The 24326-nt window shown below is 34.5% G+C and overlaps 1 protein-coding gene across 2 annotated transcripts in view; it reads right to left on the bottom strand.

Moving 5' to 3' along the window:
• The window catches only part of Cwc27 (CWC27 spliceosome-associated protein homolog), a 197952-nt gene that overhangs the window by 145008 nt on the left and 28618 nt on the right, over nucleotides 1-24326 (bottom strand). For both annotated transcript variants that reach the window (XM_005392634.1, XM_013518444.1), the window contains exons 8-10: nucleotides 21817-21896; nucleotides 20742-20772; nucleotides 18663-18820 (exon numbers count right to left, since the gene is read on the bottom strand). In XM_005392634.1, the coding sequence (XP_005392691.1) occupies nucleotides 18663-18820; nucleotides 20742-20772; nucleotides 21817-21896 (269 nt within the window). The remainder of the gene's footprint in view (nucleotides 1-18662; nucleotides 18821-20741; nucleotides 20773-21816; nucleotides 21897-24326) is intronic.

Raw genomic sequence — 24326 nt, forward strand, 5'->3', positions numbered from 1 at the left:
CAACCTGACTTCAGGACATACTATTTACCTATCACACTGACATATCGCAGCCTTTTTAACAATGTGTAAAACTTGTCAATTTGGAAAAGTGCCAGCTCCAACCTCTAACTGCTTACCCTGTTCTAGATATGACTTTTATAGAAGCTGAGAGTTATTTGTGACCTTAAAAGTACTTTAAGTCCTTCATTTTTGAGAAAAGAACCTGAAAGGTCAAATAGCTGGGAAAAGAAAAAGACATATGTCATCTGCAACTCTGGTTTTAAGCTTCCTCCCAGGGCTCCTTGGGATGCAACAAACGCTCTAAAATATCTGCCCCTGCTAGGCCACTGTGTTGTAGCCACTAACAAACATGTTATATTTATTTGCTTATCTTCTTTTACTTTTTAAATTAGCTATAGGCTAGCACATACGGTACCTTTATAAATTAGAAAAAGGATACCCCCTCTACAAAGACCCAACAGACAAATAAATGACAGACAAAACAACAAACAAATCAAACACCTTCCACAGGCTACAAGCTTAGAAGAAGGCATCCATTCTTGAGGCTAATATGGCCCTCTCAGCAGTACAGAGGGCCTACTGAGGGCCTGCCCAACTAGATTTCAGCCCCTCATTCTATGGCAAAGTCTCACTTTCAGGTCATAATTTGTACAACTATCTTCAGTAGCCACACTTACTTATCATTCATTATTTTATCAATGCAGAATAGCATGTCCATGTCATTCTTTAAAAATGTTCCATTCAAAAATGAGTCACATATGGGAAAAAAGTTTTAAAGCTATTATCTTAAAGCTGCTGGCAAACTAAAGTTCTAAAAATGTAAATATTCAAGCAAAAGCATAACATTAAGGATAGAATAGGAAAATTTTACTGGCAATATTTCATTTTAAAAAGTGACATTTTATATTAGTTTTCTTTAGTAAAATTTGAAATGTTTCTGTAAGTACTAAATTTTAAAAAATATATAAATGGAGAAAATAAAAATGAAAATATTGTTGTCCTAAGCAGCAAATACTGAATTTTCAGCAAGGACATTGACCTTTCTAAAATAAAACAGCTGTATATACTAGCTAAAGTTAGAATATGATCTTTTAAATTTGTTTCCTTAGATGAATATGTCCATAATCAAATTTATTATTATTTTTTGTTTTATGAAGTTGTCGTAAAGTTTTTATTATAAACAGCATGTTCTCAAAAATAATTCTTTAATTTTTATAAACACTCAAAACTAAACAAATGAAATAAAAATAGCAATTAATGATTTAAGTAAAATGTAATAAATTGGTAGCCTACTTTCTGAGAAGAGACCATTTCTTTTACTATTAAAATTACCTAGACATTCTACTTATTCCAGTTTAGGTTCTGGCTGTTGGCAGAAACCTACCTTAAAACACACTTTCAGGAAACTCTAACCTCATGTGATTTACCTTACTTGAGACTTTCTATGTATTTAGAGTACTCAGTCTGTCTATGTTATATGATATTTTTAATATGTTATTCCTTAGGTAATTTCATGCGCTTGTGTTTTACAGAGTATGATTTAAGTAACAACTGCATCTGACGCTATTACAGTCTCTGTAAACAAGAAAGATGTGTAAGATGGGAGAACCAGAGTGTTTATGAAGGAAGGCCGCTACTAATTTTCTAGGTAGGCTCAACCTGTCTCTTTAAATCATCTCGATGAGCTAGGTATGATACCCTTTAAATATATATAGTCCCTTAATAACTACTGTTAAGCCCTATATACTTCATATTACCAATTAAATGACAAATTAACTTTCCATTTTACTTTGAAATGTATCATGGCTAGAAGAGAGTAACAGAAAGTAAGCTTCTCAGTGGTTGTTAAATGAGTGAATTGAACAAGTCATCAAAGGATCTTTTAACTTCATAATCATAAGCTATCGGTGGCATCATGTTTTAAAAGTAGTTTCATACACATTATTTCAATTAACTTTACCAAAATCCTATTGTGATAGGAATGGCAGGTATGGATTACATCTAAAGATAAGGAAACAAGCTCATACTCAGATCTCATTGTTATTAAATTAACACTTATTATTCAAATAAGTTTTTAAGGTAGTGCTACACATATAATTTATTTTCATCATGCCACCATGCAGATTCCATCGCCTCCTAAGCCACTATCCCATTAACTATAGTTATTGGGTATTTATTTTCAAATTATAAAAAGTAAAATAACGTAACTTATTAATCTAACTAGGCTGCCACTAATATTACTCCACTCCAAAAATGTTGACAATTCAATATTCACCCTTTTGAATCTTTCAACTTGATTTAATCTAGTTGATTTATATTTATCTGTACACTTGATTAGCACATAAATAAAGCAAAACAAGTCATACTTTATTACCCTGGAAGGTACTTCATGATCTGGTACCAACCCTTCTTGTCAGCCTTACTTCTAACTATATCTACTCTTCTAGTCATAATAGATTGTTCCTCAAATACACCCTGTACTTTTCTCAGTTTCCTCTGCTGGAAATTCCCTTCCCCACCCATTTCCTCTTATTCAAATTCGACCTCTTCTTCAAGGCCGAGTATTAATGCTATCTACTTGCATACATGCAGACTTCCTGATCCATAAAACCAAAATTAATCCCTCCTTCCTTCGCGAAGCTACTGTACTCTCTCTGAACTTCTGTTTCACATAGAGTTCACTGTGTACAGATGGCTATCTAGCTTGTTCAGCTGGAAGCTTTGTGGGCAAAGGTAGTATCTTTCTTTATATCTATCATGTGGACTTTGTAGATACTTGAAAAACTGTTTGCCAAATGCAAAGTATTCAGCCAACAGAACACTGCCTTAGTCCAAATTTTCATCATATCCTTTGCCTTAACCTCTAATCTTGGCTCCCCCTAGGTTTATTTTCCATAGGATTGTAATGGTGATCTCTCTAAAGTAAAAACCTCATCATATTATTTTTTATTGTTCTGTACCATCTTAAAGGACAGATACAAGTTTGCAAATAGACCATTAAGGCTCATCATGACCTGCCTCCAGCCTATTTCTCTAACACCTTCCATGGAAATTCTTGCCGACATGCACCCATGTGCACACAAATTCTTGCAGTTATAAGAATATCACACTCTCAACTATCCCCTTGCACCTATTGCCTACATCCTTGATACACCGTTCTAATATCTTATTCTGTAAACCTTATGTCAGAGGAAGTATAATGTGGTAGTTAAGTCAAACATGTCCGTATTTAAATTTCAGATTGTCCTTTACTGAACTGTAATCTTGATTAAGTTAAACTTTGAAAATACAATTTCAGAAAGGTTGGAAAGCGCTCCAGTTTTGTCATTCTCTCCCTACCCTTTCTATAATACCCCTTTGTTCCTAAATTAAGGTGAACAATTGCTTTATTTTTTGCAAAAACCAAACTAAGACAGCATCAGAATCTAAGCCCTATCCTTGCAGATACAAGTAAGTAAGTTCCAGATGTTAAAACAACCCTCAAACTTTTTTTTTTTCTTCCTAGGACTTTGTTCATTATATACTGAAATGTTAAATAACACTGCACAGAAAGTTTTCAATCCTTTTTTTATTTGTAGTAACAGTCCATTTCAGCAAGACCACCTATTTTCAAGTGTTTACTTGCTTTGTATATCTTCTTTGGTAAAATATTTATTCAGATCTTTCGACCATTTTAAATATTGGTTTGTTTTCTTACTGCTGAGTTTTCACAGTTCTTTATATTTTCTGGATCCCATTCTTTATCAGATAAATCAGATACGTGATTTATGCTTTCCCAATCTATGCTTTATATTTTCATTCCCTTAAGGGTATCTTTTGCAGAATCAAAGATTTTTATTTTTGAGGAAGCCTAAATCACCATTTTTGTCCACATTTCATGGTTTGGTATTTAAAAACTCACTGTCAAATCTATGTTCATACAGATTCTTTCCCATATTTTCTTCTGGAAATTTAGTAGTTTTATGTTTATGACTATGATCGATTTTGAATTATTTTATAAGGTATAAGGTATGTACCAAGGTTCATTTTTTGCACGTACATCTGTAACTGTTCTAGCATCACTTGTAGATAGGATTACCATTTTTCAATGAAACTGAATGTAATAAATCCATTGATATACCATTTTAATATCTTATTCTGTAAGCCTTACCTCAGAGGAAGTATAGTATAGCAGTTAAGTTAAACATTTCTGTATTTAAATTTCAGATTGCCCATGACTTTGTAATAAACCCACTGAATTTGTCTATGTGGACTTATTTCTGGATTCTGCATTCTAATCCACTCATCTATCTATCCTTAAGGCATCCTGTTCTTTTCCTTAAGATTTAATAGCTATGTAATACTCTAGGTTTTGGTAACTAGCACATTTAGACAGTTCCTCAAGTTCAAAGCACATACTACGTAGGATTTCCCTTTGTTCTAACAACCAAAATGTACAAGTAACAACAAAAAGTTATGCAGAATTTGCATAATGTGAAAGAGACAAGATTGCCATACCATGCAATACCATACTAAGGTTAGGCAACTGCTCTGCCTGAAATCTGGGAATTTTTTAATCTTACAGAGGCCAGATGAGGTAAATCCACTTGGCACAGTCCATTTCCATGTCAGATTCATAGTTTTGTAGAGTTTTATTTGTTTGCATTTTATTTTAACCTGTCTAGGTGGCAGGTACTCATTTATACTAATCTTCAGCAATTACAGTGTTTTCAAAAGTAATAGTACAGATATATGCAGCATGAACTTTTAAACATTCTTAAAATATTAGTTAAAACTTTTGACAAAAGAGGCTAAAATTATTTTTCTCATATACAAATATACTTTTATTGGAATAAACAGTATTTGTCTGTGTTTCAAAGAGGTTTTAAGTTAATAAGAGCTTTTATAAATAGTAAGAAGCTCTGAATGACCTTAAAGTAATTAAAATATCTTCCCATATTATGATCATAACACCAAGATACAAAGTACTGATGCTTCAACTCAACTATCCATGAATTGTATTCTCTTCTCTCTGGAGCCTGGGGTCCTAAGTGCTGAATTTTTGTTGCAGGCCACATCGAAGTACTCTAACAGATGTTTTGCTTCTTTCTCCCTACTGAAAATCACTACATAGAACTGATCTGGATTAGAAATCAAGCACTTTGGCTAGGAAAAGGAACCCTCTCTCTCATTTTGTCTTCTTAGAGTGATCAATGTCTTCTGAAAGCATCCAAATCTAGCACTGAAAATGAAAAAGTAATCTACACTCCTTGCCAGGTGTGGCAGCACATGTTCATAATCCCAGCACTTGGAAGATAAGGCAGGAGGACTGCTATGAGTTCAAGGCCAGCCTGGGCTACATAGTGAGTTCAATGTCAGCCTGGAATACATAGCAAGACCTTGTCCCAGAACAAAGCAGACCAAAACAAAACAAAACAAATGACAAAAGATATACAGTCCAACTTGCTTTTTAACTTTATGTTATTCACCTATACCGCCAACATATAGGAAAGGGTTAAGTAACATGTATTTTCATCATGAATTAATTTGCTACAAAAACTGTAAGGAAAGTTTTAAATATAAACTGAAATACAAGCATACTGAACTCCAAAATTTTTTCCATTCTATACAAAAAAGGCTAAAACAATGTGAGAAGCAGAACATAATTTTTAAAATCTCAGTGGAATAATGATAAATCCTACTTCAGAATATGACAATGAGCATAAAGTCAAATATTTAAGGCTGTTGAATAACTGCAATGTTATCCTGGGCTTCCACTTCTGGGACATTTTCCAGTGCCATCAAGATTAGACATCCTCACACTAAATGTATTTTCACAGGCCAGTTACACAGCGTCTTTTTTTGGTGGTTGGCAAGTCCACAGGAAATTCACCTAAAATAAAGTCTTACCAAATTGTAGCAGGCTATAAAAAACAAGGACCTATAACACTTTAGTCTTTGTCCTAGGCCTATAAGATATCTATGAACACTTTGAAGCCAAGGTAAAAGTTTTTCTCTTTAACTCTGTTAAACAAAGCTGGTCTTTAAGATATTTCAAGTTATTGTCAACATTGTGAACAAATAAGCATATCCGGAAAGTTTCTGTAAATTTATAATGATTAATGAAACTAAAACAACTAAATACTTATCTAAAAGGAAGAAGAAATTGGCACAAAATCATTATATAACTTTCTAAGTTAAGAAAACACTCTTTTACATAGAATCAAGAAATTCAAATACATGGCAAAGAACAAATCTAACTTCCTATCTGTTGAGTACATACATACCTTTGATCTAATGAATTTCTAGAACAAATTGAGAATACAACTTAAAAAGAAATGACTCAGCAACTTAAGCCAATATGCCAGTTGTTACCTGCCTTTAACTGAACAAAAGTACTTTTCAGCAGGAACAGAATCTTGCCAATTATCGTATAACAATTTTGAGACTGTTTAAACAAGATAACGTTTAACAAGCAGCTAAATCAATACTATAGATTTTAAAATAAAAAGCACACTAAGTTAATAAAACAAAATGAGAAACTAGCAAAAAAAGAAAAATGTATTAAATGTTCTTAAAATTTTTAAGTGAGAAGAAAAATAAATCATATACAAAACTATGCATAAAAATTTAGCAAGCCACTGATATGCTTTAAAGTAAAAATGGAAATCCTAGTTAAGGTTTAAGACTCACACAGGTACATTTAAGTGGTAAACACATTTAAATCAGTTTATATGCACACATATTTTGAGTGAACTGACACACCCAGTACTTTTTTTTTTTTGTACTAGAAACGCTTGCCAGGCAGGTGCTGTGCTGCTGAGCTATATCCCTGGCTTTTGACACACGCAGTTTTGCTATATCCAATAAATTCCTTAACAAAGACTAAGGAATAGAGATATCAAACACTACTCATATGTCAAAATTGGCAGAAAAGTAGGAAATTACTGTAAGAATTCTAAGAGGTTCTCCTGCAAAGTGGGTCTTACTGAATAGTTTATACTGTGCCTACTTTTTAAAAGAAAACCTTAAGACATAAATTCAATAAAATTAACAAACCAAATTCTGCCATTTAGAAGATTAATGCTGATGAATACTATAGTAGTGATTCTTAAGAAGTTGTAAAATTTCATAGAAAAACTGACTTCTACTCACTAGAAAATAGGTTTCTTTCTTTTTACTGTTTTTTTTTTTTTTTTTTTTTGAGGAGAGTAGATCCTAACATACACATTTTATAAGTCTTTTATAAATTTTTCCCACGTTACTTGCATGCAAACTTCTGGTATGGATGCAGGTAGTTGTTTTAGTAGTATAGTCTGAAAGGCCTATCTTTAAGGTATTTAAGCAAAAGGCTAAATGCAAAGAACGAATGGTTACTAAGACTATTTCAGACAGCAGAGTTTCAGGCTGAGGTACCAAAAGTGCAAGGAAGAAGAATGAGCTTGGTGTGTCTGTGCAGACACAAGAATAGATGCCTGGTGTAAGGTGAGCAAAAACAGTAAAGTGGATAGCAACCCGCCAAATATGTGAGAAAGTGCAAGGGCTGAGGACTGGAGCACAGAGTGAAGGGTTTGCCTTTACCAGTAAAATATGGATTCGGAATCAGACGTGACAAAAGGGCTGTGCATCCTAGTCACATCTACATGTCCCATGGTTTCCTAAATGCCTCTTCACTGCCCATAACCGAATAAACATGAGAACCAGCGGGCCGATAAGATCCTCTCTCCCATGTGCTCATCTTTTCCCGTGTTAGTCTGTTTGCAGTACACTGTTTACATTCCTTGTGTGGAGTTGGTACGTGTGCGTAACTCATGCTAATTCCTTTCTTCACCCGCTTCCCCTCTCATCCCCTTCCCCTCCCTCCATCTCTCAGTCCTCTTCCTGTCTGAAAAAGATCTACCCCCCTAATTCCTATTACCTTTTATTTTGCTCTTTATTTGTATTTTGGGTTTCTCACATAAGAAAAATCATGTGATATTTAAACTTGTGTGTCTGATTTATTTCACTTAACATTATGGTCTAAAGGTGCATCCATTTTCCTACATATGACTCGAGTGTATCCTTCCTTATGGCACAGTAGTACTCCATTCTGTATAACCACCACATTTTCTCTATCCATTCCTCTACTGACATACAGACTACTTCCAAGATTTAGCTATTAGGAGTTGTGCTATAAACATGGCTGTGCATATATCACTGTAATGTGTTGTCTTTAATTCTTTCAATAAGATACCTACAAGAGGAATATGTGGGTCAAATGGAATTTCCATTTTCATTTTTTTGAGGAAACATCATGCTGATTGCCATAGTGACTGTACTGGTTTACATTCCCATCAACAATGTAGAAAGGATTCCTTTGTCCTCAAACCCTTGCCAGTATTTACTATTATTTGTTTTTTTGATGATAGTCACTCTTGCTGGGGTAAGATGGAATTCAGTGTTGATTCAATTTGCATTTCTCTGATGGTCAACAGTGCCGAACATTTCTTCATGTATTTATTGGCCATTTGCATTTCTGTGAAGTATTTATTAATTTCCTCTGTGTTCATATTTGGGACACAGAAATTAAGCCAAGGTTTTTTCTGAAGTGCTAGACTGAAGAAAGCAGCAGGTAATACCTTTAAGTAGAAAATATAGATTTGTAGAAAATTATGGAACAAAAGAACAGAGAAAAGCAGACAATCTGAGTCTGCAGGGGAAGAGAAAACTTCCTAAAAGCATGCTTTCTTGTGAGGAACATATGCAATGCTTTTATGAGATTCTGTGCAACGCCCTATTCCTTTAGACAGAAATTCCTTTACTTGAGCTAATTTGAATGTGTTTCTACTCCCCACAGCCAAAGCATCCTTAAGATACCTAGTAAGAAAGTTGTGATTTAATGTTATGTGCACATATGGCATTTCCCCAGCATCTGAGAAACTTGTGGAACATGGACACTATCTTCTTCTCTATCCCTGATGTAAAGATTAATAAGATGGAATTTCTTTTAGACCTCAGTAGGTTTAGTAAGTCTAAAATGATGAGGAGTTGACATCCTTCTTTTAAAAATTCTCCAAGAGAACAAAGAAGATGCCAAGGAGATGATAACAGAGCTAATTTTATAGTCACAGGTATTATACCGGTTTCTGGTTGAGTCTCAGAGACTGTAAGCAATTGCATTTTTGTTTCTAGGTGTTCATTTACTGTTCTTGCCTGTGAAAGGTTTAAATTTCAGTCTATTGATACCAGGCTTAACCATATCACTTGGCCTGGCCAATAAGGTGAAGTGATGTATGCCACTTCTAAGCAGAAACTTTAAAAGCTAGCATGCTGGGTGTGGTTGTGCATGCCTGTAATCCTAGCACTTAGGAGGCTGAGGCAGGAGGATTGCTGTGAGTTAGAGGCCAGCCTGGGATAGGCCAACCTGAATTACAGAGCAAGACCTTCTCTCTCTCTAAAAAAAAAAAAAAAAAAAAAAGAGCATATGATTCTATTACTATTACTTTTACTTTTTCCCCTTTGGGATGAATAGCGCATTTCTGGGCCCTAAAATGAAGACAATGTGTATTAGATACATTGCTGTTCACCAGGATATAGCTATAATAAGAAAAATGAATTTGGCTATTTTTATTTTGTTTTACTTTGTTGCCATAGTATAATAACCTAAGCTGACTAAGAAAGGAAGCAACTGACTCAGAAGGATTCAGGGTGTATATTTACATGTAAGAATATTGGGAGTATCAGGAAAGAGTAACAGAATAAAAATACCGAAGGGAAGCATCAGGAACATCCCATGTTCCTATGTGAATGTTATTCCTATTACTCACTCATTCAAGTCATAAACCTAGGACAGTGATGGGCAAACCTTTCACAGCTTTCAGTGATACGATCAGCCTGCTGTGGCATGTGTTCCACAGGTTTGCCATCACTAACCCAGGAATTACTTGAATATCTATCTATCTATCTATCTATCTATCTATCTATCTATCTATCTATCTGTCTACCTACCTCTCTTCAGGCTTCCTACATCCAATCTGTTACCAAGTCTACTTATTCAACTTCCTTAATCTCTCTCAAATCCATCCCCTGAGATACTGCCTTGGTTAGATCTTTATTACCTTTCCCTTGGACTAAGCAATAATCCACTCATTTGTCTTTCTGCTAGAATTAATCCTTTCTCTAATCTTTGCCCTGCCCTACCTCCTACATTTATATAGAATAATATATCAGGACACAGTGTTGCAGCTTAGCTAGAAATGTTCCATGTCCATTTGTCTTCAGCTGGACTCACATGACTTGGTCTTGCAGAGTCATTCTTTAGGCTCAGTAGACATATCAGACCTTTACAGGCTCAGGCACTAGCTTTGCTACTTTCTAGTCATGGAACTTCATGCAAGTCACTTCATCTCTTAAAGATCAATTTTTTTGTTTTTATTTTGTTTGCAAAACAGAGATCATGATGCAAACTATGACTTATAACTTTGTTGTGGGGACTAAATTAGAGAGAGAGAGAAAAAAAAAACCTGGCAAAGTGCCTGGCTCCACTGTAAAAGAACAATAAATATTTGTGGAGTAACAGAACAACTCTCTGGCTAAAGTAGCTATAAACACTTCACAGCCTTTATTTATTTATACAACAGTCTCCCTTTCTTAGACACTAAGCAATCTGGAAAGAAACTCACACTAATCAGTGCATCTTGGGACACAGTACAGTGCAGAGGACAGGGGAAGAAAATAAAGTGCAAATTTCCAAGCGATATCTGAAGAGCTGCAAAGTCTCTGAACGGTTAGAGGCAAAGGGGACAAAGAAGAGCCAGAGAAAGCAAAAATAAAATCACTAACCTTCATTTTTCCACAGACCGTTGTGTAATTTCACTTTGTGCAAAACAATTTTGCATCTTGGGTGGCCCTTCTCTTTTTTGCCTTAGCCAAACTATACTTGCCTGTTTACAGGTAAATTCAGGGAGGCAAGAAAGCAGAGTATTTCAGAATTCTTCAAGGGGACTACATTTGTTCCAGTGTACAGAACACTTCTTCAGTGCTGAATAACTTAAAGAACTTTTTTTTTTTGCACATAATCTCAATGTTTCCAATGCATAATTCTATTCCTTATAAACAACTGTTGCTACAAGATCAATAGTTTGTACCTCTCAAGGGTAGCACAAGACAATACATTCTAAAGAGATATCAATACCTTATGTTCATTTTGACAAGAGAATCTTCCCTCACACATGCATTTCACTGCTTCCTGTCTGCTATACAAAATCTAATTGTAAAAACAGTAGGGCTGTCATATTTCTAAAGTATATAACTGAAATGAAAGAGGTTTTTGGTTTTATTTTAAAGGTGATTCTCTGAATGTAACTTGTTCTCAATGAGCTAACTTGGCATTTTAAAAAGGTACTTTTATTTCAAACAGCCCAAGAGCTAGTTTTTTTTTTTTTTGTTGTTGTTGTTGTTTTTAAATACCAAAAGATTTTTGCTATATAGTCTCCCTGGTATGAGAAACCAAAAGTGTAAATAAGGACCAAAACGTATTTATAGATATTGTGAAACTGGAAGAAAATGTTCAAATGGGAAGGAGAACTAGCGAGGCAGGAGGAAGAAAGGAAGGAAGGGAAAAGAAAAAAATAAGAAAAGAAGGAAAAAGTGGAAACAAAGTTTTTGTAAATAGGAAGGGGAGGAGGGATTGAAAGGAGGGTAGGGGAATGGGAAAAAAAGAATCAAGATGTATCGTGTACAGGAACAAATTCCCTATGATGAATGTGATCATTATGTATACCTAAAATGTACTAATAAACTTAGTTTAAAAAATTCTTGCTATACATATCTAAACAGAAGAAATAAAAAAGCTTGCCAGAAATACCAAACTATGCTATGGTTTATAATTGATACTATTCTAAAATTTTAAGCATAACAGGTAAAGACAAAAAGTAACCCAGGGCCAGGAATATGGGTACAAAAAGAAAGGAAGGAAGGAAGGAAGGAAAGAAGTAAAGGAAAGAAGGAAAGAAAGAAAAAAGCAAATCATCTAACCTACATTGGGAGATTATGCAACATTAACTTAAAAAATTAAATTTAATGCTAAAGTGTTATTCCTTTTAAATTATGCCTACAAAAAAAAAAAAAAAAGACTTACCAGCATCAGAGTATCAGGATGATACATATCAAATTCCTAACATTTGATTGTTTTTGACTTGCAAAAATGGTAGTTTTATCTTCAATTCTTTTTTATCCTGGTGTTTTGATCTTTTCTGAACTATATATTGCCTACTTACTATCCATAATACTTCTTCATGCATGTTTAGTAGAATACTTGTCATATTACGTTGTAATTATCTGCATAGCATTCTTTCTCCTACATGAGTCTTGGTGTGTTTTATGCAGTATAAAAGAATATCTGAGACTGGGTAACTTACAAAAAGTATGGATTTATTTCTTACACTTCTGGAGACTGGGAAGTCCAGCACTGAGAAGCCAGCAACTGGTGAGACCTGTTTGCTGTATCATCCCATGATGAATAGCTTGTGAAGAAAACACAAGCTAAATCCTACCTAACTTCACCAAATATCAAAGCTGTTTCATGAAAAAGGAATGGTGTTCCAGTCAGCTATGTATGTCAGGTAAACAGAACAGGGCTGATAAAACTAGAATCTGTTCAAAATCAAGGCTGATACTATTTCCGGCTAATCTTGAAAGGTCAGTGTGAAATCTGCGATGACTGTGATTTGAGGGAATTTGCCAAGATTTCTTTGACTTACATTTCAATTTGATGAAAACATGACAAATAATCATGATAAAATTATAGAAACTATGCAACAAAACATAGCATTTTCATAAAGACCATTATTATCATAACATTGTTTTTTTCCTATATGATCTGCTTATTATATCTGATTTTACCATTTAGTCATTTATTATGAATCAATACATGGATGCTAGAAATGGCAGAAAATTCAGTTTGGTTTACGTGTTTAACCTGCAGCTGCAGAGCTCCACCTAAAGGCAGAAAAGGATTCTTCATAATACACTTTTAAACAGGACTTTGCAAAAGACAAGCTGCAACTATCTCAAACTTTTCACTGATTTTGGTATCAGTTTAGACTAAACAGGGATGTTTTGCTCATGGCCCTATATAAAACATTCTGATTTACCTGGTCAGAGTGGGACCTGTTTTCAGGTGATTCAAATGTACAGACAAGGTTGACAGACACTGATTTTTTGTTTGGTTTGGTTTTTCTGAGACTGGGTCCTTGAACTCACTATGTTCCCCAGGCTGGTCTTGAACTTGAAGCGATCCTCCTTCCTCAGACTCCCAAGTGCTGGGATTAGGGGTGTGCCACCACACCCAGTTTAATTTAATTCTTTACCAACACACATCTTTTAAAAACATTAGGTATACTCAAATACATTTTCTTTCTTCTAAAATTACTCGATTCTCATTAAATTGACCTCTATCTTTTTCAAGAATGAAACCATGTTCAGTTGATAGAAATGTCTTATTCCTGTTATGTTGCAAAAGGCTCTGAGGTGACCCTATGAAATGCCATCCACCTCTTCACCACTCAATGCCTCAAAGGTAATCAAGGAAGCATATGCTTGTTGGGGAGTAGGATTTTTAATCCTGGATGCACATTTAGAGTATTTGGGGAGCTCTTCTAAAATACTATTATCCTAAATTAATGAATGCTCTTAAAATTAGAAAAGTGGTAACTTTTAAGCAATAAACAGCAAAGTGACCAGAATGAGGAAAGAGGGAGAATTCCAGAAAACCACAATTGTCTGTTTCTTGATCTGAGTGATGGTATATAGGAGTATCTACTTTGTAAAACTTCAACAAGCTCTGTAATTATGATACGTGTACTAAGAAATATAGTTTATATAAATAAATGCCATATGAATACCGTACTTAAAAGTAAAAAAGTAAAAAAAAAGAGGGGTGTGTGTGTTCTGATTCAGAACCTGAGTATAGAGCCTGGAAATCAGGATTATAGGAGTAACAACCACTCCTGTAATAATACACAATTTGATTATTTATTCATTTATCCTCTCATTCTACAAACTCTACTAACCATTCACGATAGGCTTACTACACTAAACACTGAGGATGTAAAGCTAATAAAATAGCATCTCTAAAGGACCTTCGTGTAAGCAATGATAGGCAAATCAATAAATCATATGTGAAAATATAAGCAAGTTCCTTACAGGATCCAGAAGAGAAAGTGATTTGTCAAAACAGGGTTATCTTGTTTTAATTTTTTATTTTTGATTTTTTGAGACAGAGTCTCACTATGTGTGTGGGGGAATCTTCTCCCTTTAAAACAGAGGGGAAGGATGTATGAATTGGCCTAACAGGGTACGAGGAAGACAGAAAGGAATACAAGCTGAAGAAATTCCCTCTTACTTCATAAAACAGATGGCTAAGTAATGTGCTGAGAGTTGGAGGTTTGAAGCGAACCTTGCAGGGAGTAATACAGAAGTATTAGAGGCACAGCTGAAGCTGGAAACCAGTAACCCATCATAATACCAACTCGCTCTTGCCTGTGTGATTCTTCTGATCAATATCCAGCAATCAAGACATAAGCATAGAGAATGTGCTAGATACAAAAGTGTGGAGTTGATATATTTAGGGAAATGAATGCACCTTTGGACCAAAATGTTAAGTGAAATAAATCAGACACACAAGCTTAAATATCACATGATTTCTTTTATATTAGAAACCCAAAATATAAATAAAGAGCAAAATAAAAGAGATAATATTAAGTAGGGCAAGAGATTTTTCTCAAATGGGAAGAAGATCAAGACATGGAGGGAGAGGGGCAAGAGAAAGAGAGGAAGAAAAAAGAATTAAAGTGTATTACGAGGGGCTGGGGATTTAGCTCAGCAGCAAAAGCGCCTGACTGGCAAGCGCAAGGTCGTGAGTTCGGTTCCCGGTACCGGAGAAAAACCAAAAAAAAAAAAAAAAAAAAGTGTATTATGTACCTGTAGCAACTTACTGTAAGGAACGTAATCATTATGTACTAATGAACAGTAAAAAAATAAAATAAAGGCGGGGGGACACAAGGGCCTAAAAATCTTGGGGATATCAGAGTAGGTACAAGGGTACCTATTCCATATTAACAGAAAATAGAAAGAATTTTAGATTTTTTTTGCCCCTGAGCCCCTACATACTTTTCAAAGGTCCAGGCACAACTAGAGACATTGCTGAAAATATATCAGTAGGGAAAGATTCCCATGTATGTACATTTGTTGAAAATTACATTGTTAAATATCCTTCCCCAGCTTAAATGCTAACTATTCAATTAACCTATTTGTAGTTTAACATTCAAGGCAATCAGCATCTTTAACCTATTCCAGATGTTTCCTTACCAATAGAAGCAATATTACAAATTTTCAGCAAAGTTATACTTTGAAGGGCTCCTTACCTAAAGGACTGGTAGACTAGTCTAGTCTCTGATACTACTGCTCAAATTAGAAAATAATCAAAGGATAATGGAGTAAATACTAGAAGTACAAGCTGAGAAAAAGTTTATATACATCAAGAGCATTGAGGGCCAGGGATTTAGCTCAGCGGCACAGCGCCTGCCTGGCAAGCGCAAGGTCGTGAGTTCGATTCCCAGTAACGGAAAAAAAAAAAAAACAAAAAAAAAAAAAGAGCATTGATTTTTAAATAAGGATTTCACACTTACATTCTAACTATACCCATTATAGTTCGATTTAAAGTAAACTGAGTTTCCTTTCAATATAATTATCCTTTCTACCACGTTATAATTTTTAAAAACTTTTAGAAGTTTCTTGGTTTGGGGTATGTGTATATGTTTGTGTGTATGTGTGTTTAACCACGTAATTAACTTGAGATTTAAGGTATATTGAAGCGGTACAACTAATAAAAAGTACTAATGATTTTGGAAACTAAAAAATATGTGGTCATGAGACAATCATAAAAGTTTCTCGACTGAAGAGAAAAACTGCACTTGTATTTTGAAAGCCTGTACTTACCAACCTCCTTATTTCTCCTTTGTTTCTCTTTGTAGGTAGGAGAAATAAGAGGAAGGAGGGAAAAAGGAAGATGTGAATATAGCAAGTCTGCTTGAACACAGGGGCAGTTATAAATAAGTATTTTGCATGTTTTGTAAGGTCATTTTGCAAAGTATTTTATCTAAAAAATAAATCAAATAATGTTTAAAATGCTCATATGCTTCCTAAAATTTTAAAACCACCTTTGGAGATTTAATGCTGTTATTTAACTTACCTTTCTTGGTAGGCCTGCAAAGCATTTAAGTAGTTTTTTCCTCTAGAGTGAATACACAAAATCGTCAGAGGGTTAAGGCTACCTGAGTTTAAATGTGCAAATTATAGTCATGTAAAATAAGAAGGGAAAACTGTTAACACAAGTAGATATTACCTGGCATGTTCCTACGTGAGAAATTCTAAGAAAAACTAAGTTTCAAATAATGAGAACAAGAATACATCTAATTATTTAAACATCACATTCATGTGAAGTATTCTTTAAAATAATCAGTGTTCTGGTTCAGGTCATCACCATCTCTCTCATGGATTTACTAATGCAGCATTCTAACTGACCTCCTCCAATCTCCCTTTCTTGTTATGGACCTGAAGTATGTGCACCCAGAACTTCCCTGAAACTCTAAATGTAACGATATGTGGAGGTGGGTTCTTTGGGAGGTACATTCAGACTCCACGATGGGATCAGTGTCCTTAGGAAAAGAGAAAGGAAGATAAACCACTGAGCTCTCTTCACCATGTGAAGACACAACAAGCAGGCAGCCATCTTCAAGTGAGAAAGAGGGCCCTCACCAGGAACCAAGTGCTGGGTTCTTATTCTTATTTTGGACTTCAGCTTCCAGGACTGTGAAGAAGAATGTTGTTGAAGCCTCTCAGCTTATGGTATTTTATCAATTTTTTTAGCAATACAAAACAGCCTTTCATCAATCTTTCCTCCACACTTTTTAAATATAATAACAATTCATCATCCGCTTGTAAAGACTCTTCCTTGGTGCTTACTTTGGCAGCACATACCCTAACATTTGAACAATACAGAGAAGATTACCATGGTCCCCGCAAAAGGATGACACACAAATTCCTGAAGTGTTCCACTTTTAAATCTATGTTCAACAAAACAAAACAAAACAAAACATAAAACATAACAAAACAACCCTTTCAAATGACTCCCCTTTATTCTCCTGATCAAGATCATATTCCTATATCTAGCCATCAATGTCCTGTTTGCTCTTTGGGTCACTACCACAAATAAGGGAATCTTTTAAAGATAAACATATAAGAATGAACACACTTGCAAAATGCAATCTGCTTGATATTTTTATATTAGGTAACCAATTTTTTAATGCCATTTATGAAAAGTATGTTACAAATAAGCTTTATTTAATTCTTATAAAAAATGCAATTTTGCTTAATTATGACAGTTAATTAAGGTACATAGTATTTGAAATTGTATTAAGCCAAGGAGATAGAGTTGAGTGCTTATGGACCACTTAAAAATAATGAAAATACATATTTATCTAATCTACCAGAAATCTAAAAAATACTGCTGTATTATAAATCTATCTTTAAAAACTTTATAACTAAAAATCAAAAAACACAAGCCTTTGAGTCAGAGAAAAAATCTGAATCCTTGATAATATTCATAAATTAACTAAAAGTTACAGAGCTCATGAGAGGCTTTTTAACTCCATGTATATGATCATTAAAATCTTCAATCAATAGTAGCCCAATATTAATTTATTCAGCAGTAATTACAGGAATTGCAGGTGAATGTTATTGAAAAAAACCGTAACTTCTGAGTACCATTTCTAAACGCAAAAGGTCCTATTTTCAGTGGAAATTTTTGGGATGCACTTTTATTTCTGGTTATATAAAGGAAAAAAATTGAGAAACTTATGCAACAGAAATGCTTTTTAAGTTTTTTTAGATGAGGTTGAGAAATATAATTGAAAAAAAGTATTTACAGGTAGTTAGATCTAACTTATTCCAAATGTAGAACACATAAGGAAAACAAATACTATTACTTTTTTAAAGAAAAGTATATTACCAAGTTATAATAATAGAATCACAAAGGAAAGGAATTTTTTCTTTGAGTTGACTATCAGGAGAATAAAATGTTGAGACAAAAAAATCCAACAAACATTTACCAACAGATCGCGAATCTTTCATCATTTATTGAAATTTCTTTCATGATCCCACTGAGATTAGGAGGAGTACATTTTTGGTAAATCAGACACGCAAAGGTACATAAAAATGTTTTCAGGCCCACTTTCTTTAACCATTTTGACAAATTTTACTCACCTAAATTATTTGAGGGTATCTCTTCTTTCTATGGAATTATTGTACTGTTCTCACTGATATTAAACAAACACAACCTTCCACATACAGCTAAAATAATTCTTACCTTAGATATAAAAATATAGAGAGCCTTTCTAAAAAGAAGTGAGAGAGACCTGTACTGGAATTAAGTCCTAGAACCATTGCTGTACATATTTACGTTAAGCCTGGTTGATTTTCTTTAGGTTCCAAAACAGGCCAGTTTATACAAGTCTCCTATTTATCAAACATTATGAATGGTAACTTTTAAAAATTAGATGAGCAGAGGACTCAACCTTACCTGAAGTGTAAAAAGAACAGAAGTCTGACACCCAGAAGCACAAGAATTGACTCACTTGACTCACCTGCGGGTGACTGATTTCTTCTCTGCTTCTCTCTCTCCAGCTGAGTTCACATTTGCACCTGTGTCCTTTTTTAATTTTTTTGCAATTCTTTCTCTCACTGGGTTCTGTTCATCACCATCAATATATTCATCAGGGTCTGCACTCTCCCCTTCTGCATCCTGTGGAAATAGAAATTCAGTATCTACTAGGCATTTAATTTTCCCATTCACTTCCAGAGAATAACCTCAGAATTTCCTTATTGCGTTCTATGCCAGGTTTGGTGTTTGTTTTGTTTCAGAAAAGCAAATGCTTGAAGAATCTGCTCTGGTTGGGAATAGCCCTGGGGTCTGCTCTAGACCCACTGCGCAAGTATGGGATACCCCAGGAAGAGCTGTTTGCTCAGTTCATGCATAGCTCCTCTGCAGCATAGCCTGCTCCCTCTATATCACCCAGGACGTTGTGTCTACCTACACTCCTATTCTTATCTGAGTGGGAAAAGTGCTTCTGGTGGTAGTTAGCCAGCTTAGCAACTCAATGAAGGGTTAATTCCAACAGAAGAAGTATGCAGAAGCTGCAATTTATTCCTATAAGGCACACCAATCATTCCTCTTCTGCAGTGGATTTTCGTTTACTGGATCCTCTACTCTTTCCCTGAGACAATCTATAACGCAAACCCAGCAGCAATGATCAACTTGAGAGTTGTTCTCTCCAGCCTGAAACACTCTTATCCTAGATTATGTGCATTATATGCTCTTTCCTCTCCTTCAGCTTTTTGCTCAAATGCTACCCTCTCTGTGATGCTTTTCTTGATCACCCTATTAAAACGGTAGAACACCCTCCTACCTCCAGTATTCTCTATTCCCCTTTTCTGGTGTATTTTTCAAAGCACTTACTTGTGTGTATACTTTTCCCACCCAATTAAGGAAGACACTCCATGAAGGCTACTTTTAGAGTAGCTCCTAGTATTACTGACAGAGGAGTGAAGGTGATGGAGAGGGAAGAGAATGAAAAGAATGATATCAAATGGATCATTTTTCTCTATGATATTTTGATCTGGTAGTTGCAAAATTCTTAACTTTAGGTTTACAAGTCCCTAGATCAGTGGTCTTCAAAGTCTAACTCTCAGACTACTCACACAGTTATTTATTAAAAATTCCAGCCCTCACTTCAGACTTATTGAACCAAAACCTCTTGGGATAGGAATCATGAATGTTTCCAACAAGATGCATCAGTAATTCTTAAGTCCTGCATGCTAACAACCACTGGCATAGGCCTGCCATGCTTGGGCCTCAGGAGATCTGAAACAAATCCCCTACAAAATTATACAATAAACATTTGGGAGGGGGCTAGTGCTAGAGATTGAATCCAGGGCCTCACACATGCTAGGCAAGCACTCTCTAACAGAGTTACACCATTTGCTTTATGACCCACTTAACTTCTAATTCTCCTGCAAGACATGAAGGTTTTCCTGACCAAAGTTAGGTATTTATTATCTCTCTAATACAGCTAGTCCGAGAACCCTTTCTATTGACTGTGATAAGAGATAAATTTGTGTTCACATAGAATGTTATGTTTCCTATTGAATTATACAATGCACAGATCAATGGGTTTTCACAAAAAGTAGCATATGGATAACTTGAAAAACTTTATCTCTTACATATTAAAATAAAATCTTTCTTCTACTTTTTAGTTTTGTAAGCCAGCACAACTAATAAACATAATAGTCTTGAATGATAATATTTAACATTATTGAAAAGGAATGAGCAGCTAAAATTCATATATAAAAATCCCAATTTTGTAGGGAAATACATGCATACTTGGAAGGAAATAGTCTAATAATAAAAGAAAAGATTTTTATTTTTCAATTTTTTTCAAATGTTTACATGTATAATTATAAGGTGATATAAGTTACATTATTATCATTATTATTTGTAGTACTGGTAATATAACCCAGCCTCACATGTGCTAGCTACACAAGTGCTCTACTACTGAACTCCATCCCCAGCCCTACTTTTAAAAGAAAAAATAAGTCGTTTTTTATAAAAATTTGAACTTTCTATAAATTGTTTGGGCTATATTTATACTAAAATCAATACTCACATCTAAATTTCCTGTTGCATCACCTTTTTCACTACAAAAAAAAATCAGACAAATAAATTTTAGCTTCAAAGTGAAACTAATAAAATTATTTAATAATCCAAAAATTTAGAATAGTTTGCTGGGATTAATGTTTCAAAAATTTATTTCAACATGGGAATCTCAAAATGGCATTTTACAGTAGATGGAGAGGTATTTTTAATAAATAGAATAAGCAATATGCTATAGCAGATATATGAATTTACTGGATTTTTTTTTAAAGCAAAGAATCACCAACAAGGCCATTTTTTTATGAATAAATGTCTGTAGAAAATAACTTTCTATTTGCTTATTTAAAATATTTTCAGTAAGGAAATAACAACCTTCAATAAAAGGATAATAAAGATATTAAGAAAAAACTGTTTTGAAGTAGAATTTTTGAACATTAGCTAAACTATTTATTTTAGTACCCCTTTGAGACACTGGCTCAATATATTACATGTAATTATATTAAACACTAAGATTTTCCCTCTCAAAGAGAGGCAACAAAAATCATAAGACAATTTTTATTAATCCATAAAAGCATGTGAGAACTTATACTCAGTGGATTGGCCCAAAATGTGGTAACTTCTTAACAATAACCTTCAATTCTGATTTTGCATCCCCATGACACTAACTGAGACAAAAATGCTTCAAGGAAAGAGCAGTGTAACTTGGATTGAACATAAACTGCTAAAACAGTTTCTAATATTCAGACTACACAAAAATTTAAAAGATGGACAACTTTCCCCTCCAGCTCTGGGGATTGAACCCAGAGCCTCAGGCACGCCAAATAAGGGCTCTACCATGGAACCACAACCTCAGTGCAGCACTTAAATTCAAATGAAATTAGTTCAACAAAGGTAGACAGCAAGAAGAGTAAAAATGCCTACTGCTCTCTCTGTCATGCTAGAAGTTCTCTGCATCCATTATCAAAATGCACTATTTTTAGACTGGATATTAAACTTGGACCTATGAGATCTGACTTTTTGCTAACAAATGCAATAAAATGACTAGAGGCTGAAAGTCAGAATTTAGCATCACACCAATGCAGACTAACCTTTCAACAGCTGGAACAGAACTCAGGTGTGGGTCATCCTTAAGCAGATCATGGCTGCTTTTGCTTTTTCCTTTCATGCTCTGGAAAGGAATGAATAACACAATCACAATTCCAAAAGAACAAACTAACAAACTTACATGAAATCTAGTATGGACATAATGTGATCAGCAAAAGATGTGTCCTGGAAAAGCTCAGTATAAACTAAAGTTTTAGAAATAAGACTCCTACCTTTCTTTGCCTAAAAGTACTAGTTTAAAAATTTCTTTCAAAAACTGATACACCATTAAAACTTAAGTCTATTGATTATCAACTTTAAGCACTAAATCTCATCTGACTCACAAACATCAACTAATTTTAATGACATATATTAGAACTTGAGATCACAACAGTAATTTGAAGTAAATGCACACTATTATTTTTCAAACATACTGTCTATATTGCACAGAACCACTTTTAAAAATATACCCAAATAAACCAAAGAGAGCACTTATAAGGTATTATTTAATAAATGGAAAAGAAATATGTGGAAGAGACTCACAAGCATGGGAGCACTGATCAGAGACCAAATATTTATTTAGGGCTTTAATTTCAAAGTTCATGTTCTCAACCAATCTACATTTTGGTAGGACTAACCAAAAAGATATAATTATAGGAATATTTACTATATAAAACATAACGATAACTACTATTGAAGCTATTTTTCTAACTTAGTAAGTACATACTTTGTGCCCGGCACTGTATAGTAAGTGGTCTAAGACGTGGGGCACTACTAGCCTTGATGACCGTGTTTGGAGAGATTCAGTAATTTACTAGAGGTTGCAAAGCTAGCAGGTGGGAGAGGATCTAGCATTTAAATCCAAGCCTGACAATAATGTATCCATTTTCCTTTGGCCACAGGCTCCTATGGCCTAGAACCCTGACCTGATTTTCAAGCTGGGATCCCCTATCTTACAAATTTCTCCACTGTGGAACGGGAAACTTCATACTTGTGTCTTGAAGTGAAAGCTTTTCACACTCCTCCTCATAATTAATCACATAAAAGTAAAAAGTAAGAGGCTAGATCTGACAGAAAGAAAGGATAATCTCTATTTATTCTCAAGGGGAAATTTCATTACAAAATAGGTTAAAGGAAAAGTGTCACATACAGAGAGGTGCAAGCATCCCTTTCTCTTAAGTCCCACAAACACTTGTTAATTTCCAGAACAGGCTTTCCAGTTTGACAGGTCTTATTACTCACAGGCAGATGTACACCTTTGGAAATATACTTCAAGGATAAAAATAACAGATGGCCAACCACGGTGGCACACACCTGCAATCCCATCTCTCTGGGAGGCTGCAGAAGCATGGTAAAGTTGAGCCCAATCTAGGCAATTTAGTGACTCAGCAAGACCCTGCCTCAAAAAATAAAATTTAAATTTAAAAAGACTGGATGTAGCTCCATACCTAGGATTACAGAAGTTCAATCCCAAGTATGAAAAAAAAAGATTTAAAATTTTCTGTATTACCCTGGAGTTTTTCACATTTTACATATCTAATAATTAAAATATGTTTACAGTCCAGTTTATAAGACACAACAAAAACTTTTCTGTTAATCTAAAATATTACAGCTTTAAAAAGTCATAGACTCTGCTATTCAATTAACTATATATCTAATTTGTAACCCTACTGAAAATTAAGGAGTGATGAAAAGGCAAAATGTCAAAAAATTACTTGATAATATATTTCTCTTATTATTTAAAATTTCGGAAAAGTTAAAAAAAACAAAAGGCGATGCAGTAGAAATACAAAATAAAAAGGAAAAGGGTAGCTGGACCAAATGAGTTTCAAACTCTAATATTCTATAATTCTACAAGTTTAATCTAAAACACGGCATCTGTGGAAAAAGAATGGCCTCATCAGACTTCAGAACACTTGTCTATGAAATGGGAATAGCAGCCTTGACTATTTCACAAAGAGAATTAATAAGATACATGCAGGAGGAAGAAGGGTACAGTGAGAAAAATATAACCTACGTGGGAGTAAAACCTGAACATCATTTGTTAGTATCTTCTTTCACCAGAGTTCTTTCCTCCCACATTTCTGGACATAGGTTATCTTCATCTACTCTAAGAAATTATCTTTTAACTCTCTCCACCTGACACACTGTAGGAGTCAAAATCATAAAAATCACATCCAGAGTTGGCCTCTGAGCCTTGGTTCCAGCCTCTTAGTTCACAGATCAGAAAACAGAAGCTACACTAACAAGTAGCAAGAGTAGGTTGTAGTTCAGGTCACTAAATTTCTGCTCCATTAGGGAACTATATCATTTCATTTAATTGTAAACGTTAGTTCAGAATTGTTAATACAATTGTAGTTCATTTTTTTTAAATGGGGTCTTGGGGTTGGAGACAGTGCTCAGTGATAAAATACTTGCCTAGCATGCATGAAGACCTTAGGATCAATCTGGGGGCGGGGTGTCTGCATTCCTGAAAATGGCTAAGGAAGTAGATTTTAAATGTTCTCATCACAAA

This window comes from Chinchilla lanigera, unplaced genomic scaffold (assembly GCF_000276665.1).
Source record: "Chinchilla lanigera isolate Chin_1 unplaced genomic scaffold, ChiLan1.0 scaffold00045, whole genome shotgun sequence".
Lineage (NCBI taxonomy): Eukaryota > Metazoa > Chordata > Mammalia > Rodentia > Chinchillidae > Chinchilla > Chinchilla lanigera.